Consider the following 15,289-nt stretch of genomic DNA (forward strand, 5'->3'; position numbering starts at 1 on the left):
CGCCCTCCCTATCCGACTCGGGGACTCCAAAGGATACACCCCGGCTAGGAAACCTGAGGGGTGGGCCTGGGGCTCGGGGGTGTCCGGGCGTTGTCAATTCCGGCCCAGGCAGCGCGTGGCCAGCCCCTGCGACGGGTGGCTGGAAGGACCCCAGGCGTCGCCTCCGAGCGTGGGGGAAGAGGACCCGGGTCGCGGCGGGGAGATGGAGCTAGTCGGCGGCTGTTACGAACAGATTCTTTTCGGGTTCGCAGTGCGGCCGGGGGAGGTAACGGCGCCGGGGCGGCAGCTGCTGGGGGCCCCCCAGTAACTTACCCCGGAGGTGCGCGCGCACGCCTGCCCGCCTGCACGCGGGCTTTAAGCAGGGTGGTTCCGCGCGCCCGCGACGCTGAGGGGTTCCCCCTGCTGGGCGCTCGCAGCCGGGGCCGGTGCGGTGAGCGCTTGGAGCGAGCTGTGAGCCGGGCCGGGCGGGGCTGCTCGCAGCTGATCTGATCAGCGCCGGGGCCCGGCTTGCAGCAGGGGGTGCCGGGAGCCCTGCCTGGTGCCCGCTACAGGCAGCCAACACTGCGCCTCGCTCTCGCTGCCCGTCGCCAGCTCCTTGCCAGCCCTTCCTGCCCCTGGACCCAGCCACATGCTGGTGCAACTCCACATGCCTGGGGGCCCTGTCCCCTGCGGGGCTCTAAAAGCAGGAGCCTTTGCCGCCCGAGTTACCCGGCTGCAGTAGGCATAGCCACACTCTTTTTGGCCCAGCTACCTCTAGAGGGGCACAGAGCGCCACACTTGTTATGATTATTATTTAGTACGTTTATTGTGGTCCTTAATACCTAACAACCAACCCAGAATGGGGCTCTGTTTTGCTGGGCATTGCCTAGACATAGAACACTAGATGGTCTGTGTTCTGAAGCGTTTACACCCTAACTAGAAAAGACAGACACAGCGGGGTGGAATATACCTGCAGAATAAACTGTGTGATTGCAACTAATGGCACATTAGTTCCACAATTTATCACCTCTACTTCAGCTACCCAGGGAAGCATCAAGGCTGTATAGTAAGGGTGGAGAGGGGGATGTCAAGAATATAGAATCATAGAAGTGTAGGACTGGAAGGGCCCTCAGTATGTCAGCTTGTCCTGTTCTCTGCACTCAAGGCAGGACAAAGTAATAACTAGACCATTCCCGACAGGTGTTTGGCTAACCTGTTCTTAAAAACCTCCATTGACAAAGATCCCATAACCTCCCATTTTTCTTAATGTCCAGCCTAAATCTCCCTTGCTACAATGTAAACCCATTGCTTCTTGTCCTATCCTCAGAGGTTAAGGAGAACAATTTTTCACCTCCTCCTTGTAACAATCTTTTATGTATTTGAAAACTGTTATCATCCCCGCCTCCCCCCAGTCGTCTTTTCTCCAAACTAAACAAACCCAGTTTTTCCAATCTTTCCTCACAGGTTACATTTTTTTAGACCTTTAATAATGTTTGTTATTCTCCGCTGGACTTTTTCCAGTTTGTCCACTTTTTTCCTGAAATGTATCTCCCGGAACTGGACACAGTACTCCAGTTGAGGTGTTATCAGCACCGAGTAGATTGGAAGAATCACTTCTAATGTCTTGCTTACAACAGTCCTGCTGATACATCCCAGAATGATGTTTGCTTTTTCTGCAACAGTGTTACTGTTGACTCTCATTTAGCTTGTGATCCACTGAATAACCCCTTGATTCCTTTCCGCAGTACTCCTTCCTAGGCAGTCATTGCCAAAGTGCTGAAGGAGAAAGGGGAGGACTGGCTTGGATTTTCCTAAGAGCCTCAACTTGTCTCTTTCTTCTGGAAACCATAGAACCTCTTTCCACACAGCACCAATCCATCTGCATCACTAGTCACAAGGGAAGCTCTGAAGAGTGGAGAAGTTGTGGGGGGGGGGGGGGGTTGGTCACCATAAAAGATTTATTTTCTTAATCATTTACATGTTTTACTTTTGGCTTGACTCAGATTTAGATGTAGAGGCCCTCAATGAGGACAGTCGTCGTCTCTTGGCTGTCTGCTCCTGGCGTTTTTCTTTGGCCTCCCTCATTCTCTTAGCCAAAAGCTTAGTATATTCTGCTGCTTCCTCCTTGGTCTTCTGAGTTTGTTGCTTCTTTAGAGCAATATGTCTGAGTTGTTAGGTTAATGGTCTAGTCACACAGTGACCACTAGGAAACTTCCTTCACAGGTTCCCATTAGATTTGTAACAGAATAGAACATTTTTGTATGTTTGGCAAAATGAGCATGGCTAGTTTTTGCTATTTCAAAATTAGTCTTATACTGTGATATTTATAATCTGATCATAGACAAGTTAGAACATATCACACTGGTTGTGTTTCAAAAAAGGTTCATTTTATATTTTGTTTTCAGAACTGGATGCCTATCCCTGACTTTACCCATCATGCCCACACTGCCTCATTATCAGCAGTAGCTGTGAATAACAGATATGTAGTCACTGGTAGTAGAGATGAAACAATCCAAATATATGACATGAAAAAGAAAATAGAACATGGGGCATTGCTTCATCATAATGGTAAGGGAACTTTTCTTTTTAGAGGTATTAATTACATGATTTACTAATGGGTGTGTTTCTGTAACAGAGAACTGTCAATTTTTAATGGTGCCTTAGTTGAGATACATTTGAAATAGATTAAGGAATTATTAAATGCATATAAATAAATGTGACTTACATTAGAGAGTAAGGGATCAGACAGAATTCAAAATTGTATGCTACTACAGACAAGGACAAGAGAGGGGCATCAGTGATTTTTAAATATGGTAATTAAACTTATTTTTATGAAGAAATATGTAGTAAGTAAGCCAGGTTTCATCTAACAAGTAGAACAAAAGGCTAGCATGTTTGGATGCTGGAAGCAGTCTGTTCTTTCACAGATACAGAGGTATTGCTGCATGTTTTGTGCATGCGTTAGTTTTGCAAATAATGTATGAGGTGTGCTTACAATGTTGTAATTCCTAGACATGTATTATGTAAAAAGGTATCTGTGTTATAGGTGTGAGGCAAAATGAAAACAATTTAAGTGACTTTCATTTTGAACTTCAAAATATAATTTCATGTGTGTGACTTTTTATTGGAAATTATGCAATTAAGTTTTAAAATATTAGCATGTTTTTAAGTGCATATCTTGACGTTTTATATAAAACTATTTTTTGTGTAGTATTTTTATTCAAGATGTCATAACGTAGATTAATAGTGCTGATCTTGATCTGTAGGCACGATAACTTGCCTGGAGTTCTATGGGAATGCACACTTATTAAGTGGAGCAGAAGATGGATTAATTTGTATTTGGGACACAAAGAGATGGGAATGTCTGAAATCCATTAAAGCACATAAGTGAGTCTTCTGAACTGCTTCTTTTTAGATATTTTTGGTTATTTATGTGACAAAGAAAATACATGATTAACTTTTTTTGTTGTTGACTTTATTAGAGGGCATGTGACATCTCTTTCTATTCACCCTTCTGGAAAATTAGCTTTGTCAGTAGGAACAGACAAAACATTAAGGTGAGTCAAAATTGGCTGAAAATCTTATTTAGTGAAATTTACTAAATTATCTCATTGAATTATAAGAATGTGAAGCAAGGATTAGGGAAGCATCTGTGATGCTGCTGTCAGTTAACCTATGTAACTGTGTATGTTTTCACACTTGCAGGATTCCTGGTCTATCAATATGTACCTTTTAATTTCACTTAGTACCTCTGTGCCTTAGCCTACACTTAAATTAGGTCATCATAGCTATGTCAGTCAGGGATTCTAAAAAAACCCACACACCTCTGACCGATTTAGCTATGCCAACCTAACCCCCAGCGTAGATGTAGCTATGTTGATGGAAGAGGGTTTCCGTCAACGTAGCAACCATCATTCAGGGAGGAGGCGTTCCATCAATCTAGTCTGCATCAATACTAGGGGGTCATAGTTATGGTAATATAGCTATACTTGTGAAGTTTCTATAGCGTAGCTGTACCTAGCACTTTGAAATTTCCTCTTAGCTCCATTGAAATATTAAAGAGTTAATATTCATCCTGTTGACTCTGTAGTATACAAAACTGGCCTTTTAACCCAAAGGAGTAGGGAAGCCCACCTTTATCAAACTGCTAGATTGACGTCTTCTGTTAGCCTCAAGAGTGATGTCAGTTGCATGTGGAACAAGTGCCAACCTTTCAGGGAAGAATACAAAGCTAAGAGATTGGTGTTGAGAGGAGGACTGGATGGCCTGCTCCAGACAGGAGTGCAGACTGTTACATTTTTAAAAATAGCAACAGCATTTTAAAATATTCTTTTAAAGAACAGCGCCAGCAGCAGTCCCAGGCACATGCTGCCACCCCCTTCCCCCCGCCCCGTTGCGCGCCAGTGGCAGTCCCGGGCTGTGCTTCCCCTCCTTTCCCTCCCCTCCCCTGAGCACCAGCAGTGGTTCCAGGCTGTGTGAATGGGGTCCCCGGCCACATGCTGCTCCCGCCCCCCTTCCCTCCCCAACACCAGCAGCAGTCCCAGAGCACCTGTGGTGCCCCCGAAGCCCCACCTCCAGAGCACCCAAGATTTAGTCAGGAGTATAAAGTACAAGTCATGGACAAGTCAGGCCATTCATTTTTGTTTACTGTCCGTGACCTGTCCATGACTTTTTTTTTTTTACTAAAAATACCCATGGCTAAAACATAGCCTTACCAATGGTTAGTAAATGGTACTTTAATTTCTCTGTGCTATTTTAAGTGATGCATATTCAATCCCTTTTTGGTATTTTACAGAACATGGAATCTTGTAGAAGGACGATCTGCCTTCATCAAAAATCTGAAGCAAAGTGAGTGTGTCAATCTAATCTGCAAAATATTTATTAAAACTAAAATTAGATGAGTTCCTTCTGTGTATGTGCATATTTGTTTAAAAGTTACACTAGGGTAGCCTTTGACTTGCAAATGTTTGACTTTTTAATTAATTCACTCTGCTCTACCTTTTACTAAAGATCAAAGGCGCATGTCCTGAATACAGAAATTGCAATGGACAGGGTATAGTAATACTACAGCAGAAATCTTATTTCTTTCCTCAAAGAAATAAGGCTAAAAATCTTTTTTTTTCTGTACCTCTTTTAATTATAACACTTTAGATGATCAAAACGGAAAAATTAAAAAACATAATTTGCTATGTATTCTGTTAGTGGTAGTAGTAGTATTTGTGTTACTTGTTTACTTTCTGCATTTATTTCAGCTTGGACATTAAAAATAGACTAGACAGTTTCTAAAGATTTTCACTTTTAGATTCTTATGCGCTAATATGAATTTGGGTTGCAAAGACTACAGAAAAATGTTTCTTTTAAAATATAACTCTTTATTGGAAGTTTCTGTTTTTAGTTCTTTGGAACATTGATTTTTGGTAGGGTTTTGTAAAGGCTTGTTTTTACAAAACCTAAATTTTGGGACCTAACAATGTTTTTAAAAATCTGTTTTGCTACGAGGAGATTTATTCCAGTAAATATGAAGATTTGATATGATTTCCCCTTCCGGGTGGTAATATAATCCCCTGTCCTGCAAACACACATGCACATGCTTACGTTTACTACTATGAGTAACATTGAAGTTAATAGTACTGCTCCTGATAATAAATTAAGCATTGGCATAAATATTTGCAGGATTGGTGTCATATACATTGCATGTTAAAGATTGCAGAGTGAAGATGTCAAGAATGAGATTCAGAGTTTTAAAATTATTATTAAGGCAAAACTTACATTCTTTCTGGTTGTTTTTTACTTAAAATTGTTCAGATGCACACATAGTTAAATGGTCTCCTAGTGGAGAGAAGTATGTGGTGGTCGTAACTAATAAAGTGGATGTCTACAAACTTGAAACAGCATCTGTCAGTGGTGCCATCACAACTGAGAAAAGAATTTCTTCAGTTAGATTTATAACAGTAAGTACATAAAAGAAGGGGGTGGAAAGCTAACTTGTTTGAATTACTTTAGCCTCATCTGCATTTTCTTCTCTTCATCTTCAAGGATTCTGTTCTTGCTATTGCCGGAGATGATGAAGTTATAAGACTGTACGATTGTGACTCACAAAAGTGCCTTTGTGAATTTAAAGCTCATGAAAACAGGTATTTTATATTTGTCCTGTTAAATTGTTTTAAAATTTATGGCAGTGTTGAATACACACTACTACCTGGTTAGTGGCAGCATTCAGAACATCTTGGCTTAATACAGTTTATTTTTATTTTTAAAATAGAAAGTAGACTGCCTTGTTTCTGATGTACGGAGTTGCAAATTCAATACAGATTTGTGCATTCTCACTGAGTGTGAGTGTACACCTCTTTTTATATGAAACATCAAGGAATCCCGGTGTCAGATTTATTTTAATACCTACCCACTGGATATATGATGATTTTGACAATAATATGGTCTGGATGGATCCATGTCAGCCCCTTGTCAGGTGGAAGGGACTATCCACATACCATATAAAAGCCTTGGGAGGAAGGACAGCAAAATGGAAAATATGCAAGCAAGTCTTTTTATATATGTTAAATACAGTATGCTGTGTGTACGTGATTTTAAATTGTCATGCCAATGTTTTCCAACAAGAGTTTGCGCTCACATCTTTCGTGGATGTATTCTAAAGAGAAATGGATTTATACCTCCAGATTCTGATTTTTTATCCATAAAATAGTTATAGCACAGCACAAGAATTGCACAATTACCTATTTTGTCCCACCAGTGTGCCTCAAATCAGTTCTCGAGGAATTACTTTTTAACAGTGGTAAGGATTTCAGGTTTTTCATTTCTAATCTATCCTTGGCACCAGGATGCCAAATGGTACTTAGCATTTTTTTATCTTGTTCTCCAGAATCTCAACTTACTCTTGTTTTTGTTTTAATTAAAATTTCAAGCCCTTGTGGTTGAGGAGAGAACCTTGAAAACAAGCGAAACAAATGTAAACCGATGCAGAGATGTTTCCAGTTCTCTGCAGGTGCAGGCATATTATAGCTTGGAGAGGTGTGAACTGCTCCGTTCATCTAAATGGTCTCAGCTTAGATGCCCAATAATAATGATTTAATCATCTATATTGTTCAACATTTCACTGATAGTCAAAGCATGTAAGAAAGGAGAGGGAGGTGTGTTTGAAGTATAAATTGCCAAGAAAGGATGGAGACAGCAGAAAAAGAGGTGGAACAAATTGCATTGGAAGAATGTGCTTCTGTTCTAAAACACAGTGGGTATGTCTACACTTATTGTGGGAGTGAGTCTTTCAGCTCAGGTCCACAGACCTATGCTAGCGGGGCTCGCACTAGCGCACTAAACATAGCCGTGTAGAGGTTGCTTTGACATGGTCAGGGTCTGAAGTCCACCTCAACCCTCAAGTTTGAGAACCCGATCTCCAGCCCAAGCCACAATATCCACACAGGTGTTTTGACAAACATGTACCAGTACTTAGTTGTTTTGGTAGTGTCTGCACCTTTTCCTGGTCTTCTCCACAAAGCAGTCATGAGTCTTGCTTAACACCAGATACTAACAAACAGTTGTCCATCAATGCTAATTTTTAGATTGGATGTTTTTCTAAAAGATGTGCTCTAGGAATTATTTTGGGGAAAGTTATGGCCTTTGTTATATAAGCGGTCAGACTAGATGATCACAGTGGTCCCTTCTGGCCTTTAAATCTGTAAATAAAAATTTAAAAAATGGCATAAGGAGTCTCTTTTTTTCTTTACTGAATCCCCATAAGCATTGACTAAGAGGCTGTTACCAATTTATAATCTTGCACTGGTGTCCAAATAGACACCCATGTAAAATAGCACAGTTGGACTCCAAGCCAGTAAAAAGGGAGTCTTATATGTACCTTTTATCATTAAAGAAATATCTAGCACTCTGTCTTAATTTAGGTGCCAATTCAGCAGAGCACTTAATCATATGCTAAAGTGCGGTTGATGTCAATGGGTGTTCAGCATGTGCTTAAAATTAAGCACTCACATGCTTTCCTGAATCAGGGTCCTAACAGCCCTCAACATGAATTTTTCAAAGGCACATATTGCTCCAAATGGCAGAATACAAAACAGATTAGTCCTGTGCATGAACTGTATCTTACATGCCTGAATCAAAAATATTCACATGAAGCATCCATAGTTTGTGGCTCTCTATATGACATGTAGAATGTTCTCTCTTGATTTTTAATTTCTGACAACTTCTTACCATCTGTCCTTATTAGTTGAAGCCACCTGTCATGCTATTAAGTATCCAGGTATTATATTTTGTTCTAGAATAAAAGACATCTACAGTTTTGAAAAAGGAGGACGACAGGTTATAATTACTGCATCCAGTGATGGATACATTAAATTGTGGAATCTTGAACTCGATAAGGTTAGTACATTAACAACTCATGGAAAAATTGTGGAGAACTAATTTACAAGTGAACATTAGGTTTTTAAAAAGCATGCTGTGCCGGGTTCCCCCACCGGGGTACCTCCTGGAACTAGGGTACCACAGCGCCTCCCCAACCCACCAGCCTGGGCTCCCTTTACACTGTATTGCTGTGACAAGCGCTCTCTCCAGGCTCCAGCCTGCACTTTCACCAGCACACATACAGGTATGGACACACCCAGCTGCAGTTACATGCAGACACTGTGATCAGCCCTGCATGGGAATGCTTCATTTAGGGAACTTCCCAGCTACTCAGGCATGCACCCCCTCTGAAGTATAAACCCAAAATTATACCATCTTGTGCTATGCAGGGAACTGTACAGCGTAAGCTCATGAAATTCGACCCGTCCCTCAGTGTGGACAGGAATATAAAATAGCTTTATGCCCTGAGTTATGACTCCCACACACTGGTTTTAGATACAGCAAAAACAAGTTTATTGACTGAAAAAGATAGATTAAGTGATTAGAAGGGATAGCAAACAGATCAAAGCAGATTACCTTGCAAATAAACAAAAACACAAACTAAGCTTAATATACTAAACTAAAGAGATTGGATACGAATAGCAAATTCTCACCCTAAGTGATGGTACAAGCAGGCTGAGATTTTTAGGGGGCAAGCTGTACTAGTTTATAGCTTGGAATCCCCAGATGTTCCATTCACAGGCTAAAAATCCCTTTATCCTGGGTCCAGCACTTCCCCCAGCTCAGTCTTTGTTCCTTAGGTGTTTCCAGGAGTCTTCTTGGGTTGGGAGTCAGTGAAGAACCAAGATGATGTCACTCCCCTGTTTCAGAATTTGTTTCCCCATGCCAGTCAATGGAAAAATACTGATATCCCAAGGTGGAGACCAGCACCAGGTGACCTGGTCAGATGTCCCTGTCACAGCAGCCATTACTTGGAGGCTGTCTGTAGTGTCCTCAGGAAGGCTCTCCAGGTGGGAGATAAGTGTCTCCTAAGGCCTATTGTTTCTTCTTAATGGCTCATTAACCTGAATGGGCCCTTGCCAGCCAGCTATCTAGACTGACAGCATTTTACCTAGTAGGTGTTGCCCAGGAATAGCTACATGTGAAATAGATATATAGTCAATATTAATAACTTTGGATACAAAAATGAAACATGCATGCAAATAGGATAATCATATTCAGCAAACGATAACCTTTCCAATGACACCTCACATGACTTATCTTGCAAAAAATCATTATGATTATGTCATAATAATATGGTGAAGAATATGGGGTGCAGTGTCACACATGCATTTATAAATTATTTTTAAATATTGAATAAACCTGTTTGCAAACTAGAAATTATGAACTTCCTCCACACCATGTTTATCGGCAAATTTTTATATATATATGCGCACTTAGATCTTTTGGCTATCAGTTCCTCTTACTATAACTTTAAAACTTTTAATTTTTAGTGGTGATTTTAAAAAAAAATCTCTGAAATTCTCAAGTAACTTCACCCTCCATCTCGTGCAAGGTTATGCTCTCCCTGATTTCTAACTGGCCACTCTTATAGCTTTCTAATCAATCTTTTATGCTTTGGTGGTTACTATAATCTTTTGTAATGTTGGTGACTAACACCATTCTTTAAAAACACAAAATATATTATTTACTTTTTGTTTTCAAGAGGGGAAAAATACAGTCTTGACTGAAAAAAATCAAAGATGGTGATACACCAGGCATTTCAATTTTATATTGAGCACTTTTATTCCAGTGTTCATTCAAACATTTTATTTTTTGTCAAAGCAGAAAAAAAAAATCACTTCAGAATGTGTCTTGCATTTTTATCCGAATGCCTTTTCCCAGGATGCAAAAGGTGAACAGTTTTAGTAACTGTAGTTAGCCAAGGTTTATAAATTATTCATTCTTCATTGAAATGTGATAGGGCCCGTCCTCACTACAATTTTTAACCAAGTTTGTAGCCAATTATTGCCTTGGTTGGCTCTAATTGTGGGTTGTGTCCTCACTTTTTTTCATCATTATTGTTATTACTGTAGCACTTAAGGACCGCGAAGAGGGCTTCATTGTGTTAGGCACCGTACAAATGACACAAAAGACAATCCCTGATCCAAGAAGTTCACATTCCAAGATTCCAACAGTATTGTTAAAGCTGAGCAACCATGGCAGCTAACAGCGTTTGTTTGGCTTCAGCCAGAGACCGAGGCTGGCACATGGTTGTTTTACTGTTACTGGTTCAGTGTGCTTTTTCCCCCAAGAGCAGCTGTCCTAAACATGTTTACGTAACTGGTGGGCCTGCTCCTTCCTCCTCCCAGCTCTCTGTGTGGTAGGACATTCCAAAGTGCAGTGCTTCATGGGCTGCTATTGCGTGTCCCCTCAGGACACACTTTGTCTTGATGAGATATTATGGAATGTTTGCCCAGATTGTCCCAAAGCGCACTGATACAAACACAGTTAAGCAGTATGGTAGATGTAGATACACAAATGTGATTGTGATCACAGAAAACTGCTGTGTGCACATATACTGAACCATGTTACTTGTAACCAGTTGTAACCCTGTATTTGAGGAAATAAACGGGGGGTGGGATATATTTCAGTCATATTAGCTTAACACCATTGAGCCCGATTAAGTTGAAAACTAGCAAGCGTTGTTGTAGCCAAGATTCACCCAGGCTACAGCCAGCCAACTAATGATTTGAGTTGTGTTGAGCTCTCTCAGTGGAACCAATGTAATTAAAAAACACACCTGTCTTGCCCCTCAAGATGTACCCTTAAGGCAGCCATCTGTCTGACAGCATTACAAAACTACAGTTAACAGTTGTGGCATGGAGATATAAAGCCTTAAAAGTAGATGTACAGGTTAAGTGACTTAAACTATGTTGAAATAACCTTTTAATGAATCTGTTTCTATATTTTCCTCAGATCCAGGATAGCCCATCTTTGCTATGTGAAGTCAATACCAAAGCCAGGCTTACATGTCTAGCAGTATGGCTAGACAGAACTTCAGAAACCAAAGAGAACCCTGACAACACTGCAACCTCTTCTTATGGTAACAGAGGTGGATCCTGATTATTTTATGTTGAAAATAAGTCCTATTTAGGTGCTATTAATATAGTGAGAAAATAGAAAATACGAGAGCAGGTAGGAGTTTTTATTGCATGTTTTTGTGGATGAATGTGGTGCTCTTAAAACTAAAGGACATGATAGCACTTATTTAGGGCATCATACTGATAGACGGTGCAAACTTTCTGGCCTAATACTCTCTCAGGGTATGTCTACACTACCCGCCAGATCGGCAGGCAGCGATCAATCCAGGAGGGGTCGATTTATCCCATCTAGTCTAGACGCGATAAATCGACCCACGAGAGCTCTCCCGTCGACTCCTGTACTCTGCCACTGCGAGAGGCGCAAGTGGAGTCAACGGAATAGCGGCAGCAGTCAACTTACCGTAGTGAAGACACCGCGGTGAGTAGGTCTAAGTACGTCGACTTCAGCTACGTTGTATAACTAAGATCGATTCCCCCGGCCCCCCCACTGTAGACCAGGGCTCAGTCTGGAGCAGTAATGCCAGAACTACTGAAGACGCAATAAATAAGCAACCATATAACGGCATTTTGCAGAATCACTTTTCAAATGGAACCCACTTGAAGGATTAAGTTTTCCCAGCTAAAAATATACAGTTTTCTCAAATACACATGACACTACTTGCTGACTGTATTATTGAAACATGCCAGTCTGACACTTTGGATGTCCACCCAGACCACTAATGGGTTCTGTCACTGTCTGCCCTGTAACCCTGGGTGCCTCTGGAGTGCAGGTTTGGTTCAGAGCCCTGACACCAGCAGCATGCTATAGTATAATGGTCTCACCCTGGCTTCCACCAGTAGGGTGCTCCTTGTAGGGTGACTCAACAACCTTCCAGTCCCAAGTCTCCCCAAAACCATCTCCCCTGCAGTGTCCAGTCCCTCTTACTGGACACTCACAGAGATAACGGCAAGTTCGCTGCCTCCAAAAAGCCAGTACACAAAACAGCTTGTCAGCTCAGCGGGGGGGATCGCACTCCACCATAATACACAGCACAGATGGTTCGTAGTAAAACGGAGAATAAGTTTATTAACAAAAAACATAGATTTAAGTGATTTCAAACAAAAGTGAAAGAGGTCTGAAAGGGCTACAAACAAAACAAAAAGAACACGCTTTCCAGTGTTGACAACTTAATTCTAGCAAGATATGGCTTTTGCCTAACATAGTTCTTTTGTCAGCATTTTGCCGCCTCTTGTAACAGGAGGATCCATCTTTCATAGATACAAAGCGCTGGCTTCTTTGCTGTCTTGGGTGATGAATATCCCAAAGTCTTGTCGCAACTCCTTATATCTCCAAAGTTTGTCTTTGTCTTCAAAGCCAAGAAGCCTTCCTGGGGGCTCAACATTCTGTCTCCACCAGGGACCTGATGCCGTGTTAATTTCTCAGTTTCCTGAGATTTACAATGCAAATGATATTCCTGAAATCTCCGAGGCAAATTAATGGCTCATTGTCCTTGTCACACCTGGTTCAATCTGCAGTTGAGCCAAAGAGGTGTTGGCCTTTCTCTTTTGTCTGCTTACAGCAGGGGTTCTCAAACTGGGGGTCGGGACCCCTCAGGGGTCATGAAGTTATTACAGGGGGGGTCGCAAGCTATCAGCCTCCACCTCAAGCCCCACTTTGCCTCCAGCATTTATAATGGTGTTAAATGTGTAAAAAAGTGTTTTTAATTTAAAAGGGGAGTCGCAAACAGAGGCTTGCTATGTGAAAGGGGTCACCAATAATAAAGTTTGAGAACCACTGGTTGCACACATTTCACAGTGATATTAATGACCAGCAGGGTTATTGGTTTTCCAATGATACACTACAAGATACCTTTTAAATTAATATTATGACAAGTGTGTGAAGTTCATTGAGCTAGTCAGGACAGCTGAGATTTACTGTTATATACCAGGGAGGCCCTGGCCATCTGGCATTGGGGTGTTCTGAGGGTCACAGCTAGTCTGACCAAAATCTTAATTTTCTGCAGTGTTCTCTAAGCACCTTTAAGTAAGAATTAATGTGGTAATATTTAGGTAAATAAAATGCTCAGGCTTTTAGGGTACTGGTTTTGACTGGCAGTATGCTGTGCACGGGTTCTTAAACCTGTTGGGTCAGATTTTCAATGCAGTTTTGCGTCTCTAATAGGTGACTTGCATGTCAGGTGTGTAGGTGTGGACAGATGTATTTACCCAATATCATGGGTCTAACTTAGAAAATCTAGCCCAGTATTTTTTTACTTGGCAGTCCTGCATGACCATCTAAAATACATTTACTTGCTCATTTGATATTTGGACATTGCATACCAAGTAACATACATGGCACTCTCCTCTCTTCCACTAAAATAGATTATAGAGCTCATTCTGTTTCAATTTCTTTTTTAAATGGGGGGAAATAAATATGTACTTCATGCCAGCAGAGATTTCAAATATTGAACTTAAAAACTCATGATGAATAACGTTCTGCTTTGTTTCAGTAAATGAAGATGAACAGCCATTGATAACTAGGAAAAAGAAAGTTTGTTGGACTGATGATAGTGATAAATCAGCAAAGGGAGATAGGCAAGTGACGCCCAAGAAACGAAAATCAGAAGGTGCACAGCAAAAGAAGAAAACGAAACTACAGAGCTCAAAATGAATGTAACCTCTTTACCGCTCAAATAATAAGCTGATATTAGTAAATTTCGTTATCGCTGTAACCATTTTTTACACCTATCACTTCTACTCAAGCCATTTTTTGCCATCTCAACAGGGCACATATTTCTGAAACTATCTAATTTTGGGAGTAGAAAATTTTTCTACATTGGTAAATGACCATTCAGAATTTTGGAAGGTGGCAAATCTGATGGTACTAACTTTTCTTGAAATATACCATTCAGAGGTAAACGCATAATGATGTATATCTAATTTATGTTTTTAATTATATCAAGTATAGTATAAAAATTCTCTTTGAACAGTTCTGAAATTCAGTTTAAAACTACAAAAATTGCTGCAGTTCTGCATTAATATACTTGGATTTTCTCGTTTTAATAATTAAATAATTAAATTATTATAATAATAATTATAATTATTATAATTAATAATAATTAATTATTATTAAATTAAATTATTAAATTAATTAATAATTAATTAAATTATTTAATAATTAAATAATTAAAACTTGAAAATAGGTTTCAGTGAAATGTACAATGAAAATGTCTGCAGTTAACCATTTCTACAATGTTAAATTGTTTGCAACAGGACTGGCAGCCCATAAAGATCTTCCACAGTGTTTGGGCACTTGTATCTAGGAGGACTTAATTTTGGAAGGGACCAGTTTTTTATATAATTCAGGGAAAACTGTGTTTTAAATACACCTACTAGGCTGGATATTTTTACTAAAAAAATGTGCCTGCCTTTATCACTTTAAGGGTTATCTTTAGACAATATATACTCCATGATGTCATAAAAATAGAACTACCAAAAATATCCTTCATATATTCACAAAAAGAAAACTTGTGTTTAACCCTTAAGACAGCAATGAAAAGAGGGTGTAAAAAGCAAATTGTATATTTTTTGCCTTCTACTATTTCAAGTCTTTAATTTTAAAAAGGCCTGTGTCCATAAATTCAACTCTGTTTATGTCCTCTTTTTTCCAGGAGTTGGTTTACTTGATTGAAACAGGTTTCAGAGTAGTAGCCGTGTTAGTCCGTATCCGCAAAAAGAACAGGAGGACTTGTGGCACCTTAGAGACTAACAAATTTATTTGAGCATAAGCTTTTGTGAGCTACAGCTCACTTCATCGGATGCATAGGTGCCACAAGTACTCCTCTTCTTTTTTTCATTGAAACAAACACTTTGGTAACTTT

The 15,289-nt window shown here is 40.2% G+C and overlaps 1 protein-coding gene across 4 annotated transcripts; it reads left to right on the forward strand.

Moving 5' to 3' along the window:
- Positions 1-109: 109 nt before the first annotated feature.
- On the forward strand, positions 110-14,270 carry PAK1IP1 (PAK1 interacting protein 1). Of its 4 annotated transcripts, none has more exons than XM_074944849.1 (10): positions 110-265; positions 2,385-2,547; positions 3,246-3,366; positions 3,462-3,536; positions 4,775-4,827; positions 5,785-5,930; positions 6,016-6,113; positions 8,265-8,364; positions 11,305-11,440; positions 13,919-14,270. In XM_074944849.1, exons 1-10 carry the CDS (start codon positions 203-205, stop codon positions 14,077-14,079), a joined length of 1,116 nt encoding a protein of 371 aa, XP_074800950.1. In that variant the 5' UTR covers positions 110-202; the 3' UTR covers positions 14,080-14,270. The 4 variants fall into 4 exon arrangements, with proteins under 4 accessions (XP_074800950.1, XP_074800951.1, XP_074800952.1 ...); XM_074944850.1 differs by having other exon boundaries at positions 11,305-11,431; positions 13,919-14,268; XM_074944851.1 differs by having other exon boundaries at positions 181-319; positions 13,919-14,268.
- Positions 14,271-15,289: the final 1,019 nt, after the last annotated feature.

The sequence above is a fragment of the Natator depressus genome, chromosome 2 (genome assembly GCF_965152275.1).
Source record: "Natator depressus isolate rNatDep1 chromosome 2, rNatDep2.hap1, whole genome shotgun sequence".
In the NCBI taxonomy this organism is placed as follows: Eukaryota; Metazoa; Chordata; order Testudines; family Cheloniidae; genus Natator; species Natator depressus.

What these genes read in the sequence shown, in the direction of transcription:
- PAK1IP1 (XM_074944849.1), top strand. Translation starts at nt 203, where the DNA reads ATGGAGCTAGTCGGCGGCTGTTACGAACAGATTCTTTTCGGGTTCGCA. An exon ending in GGCATTGCTTCATCATAATG is followed by an intron (nt 2,548 to 3,245) that starts GTAAGGGAACTT and finishes CTTGATCTGTAG; the next exon opens with GCACGATAACTTGCCTGGAG. An exon ending in CTTCAGTTAGATTTATAACA is followed by an intron (nt 5,931 to 6,015) that starts GTAAGTACATAA and finishes TTCATCTTCAAG; the next exon opens with GATTCTGTTCTTGCTATTGC.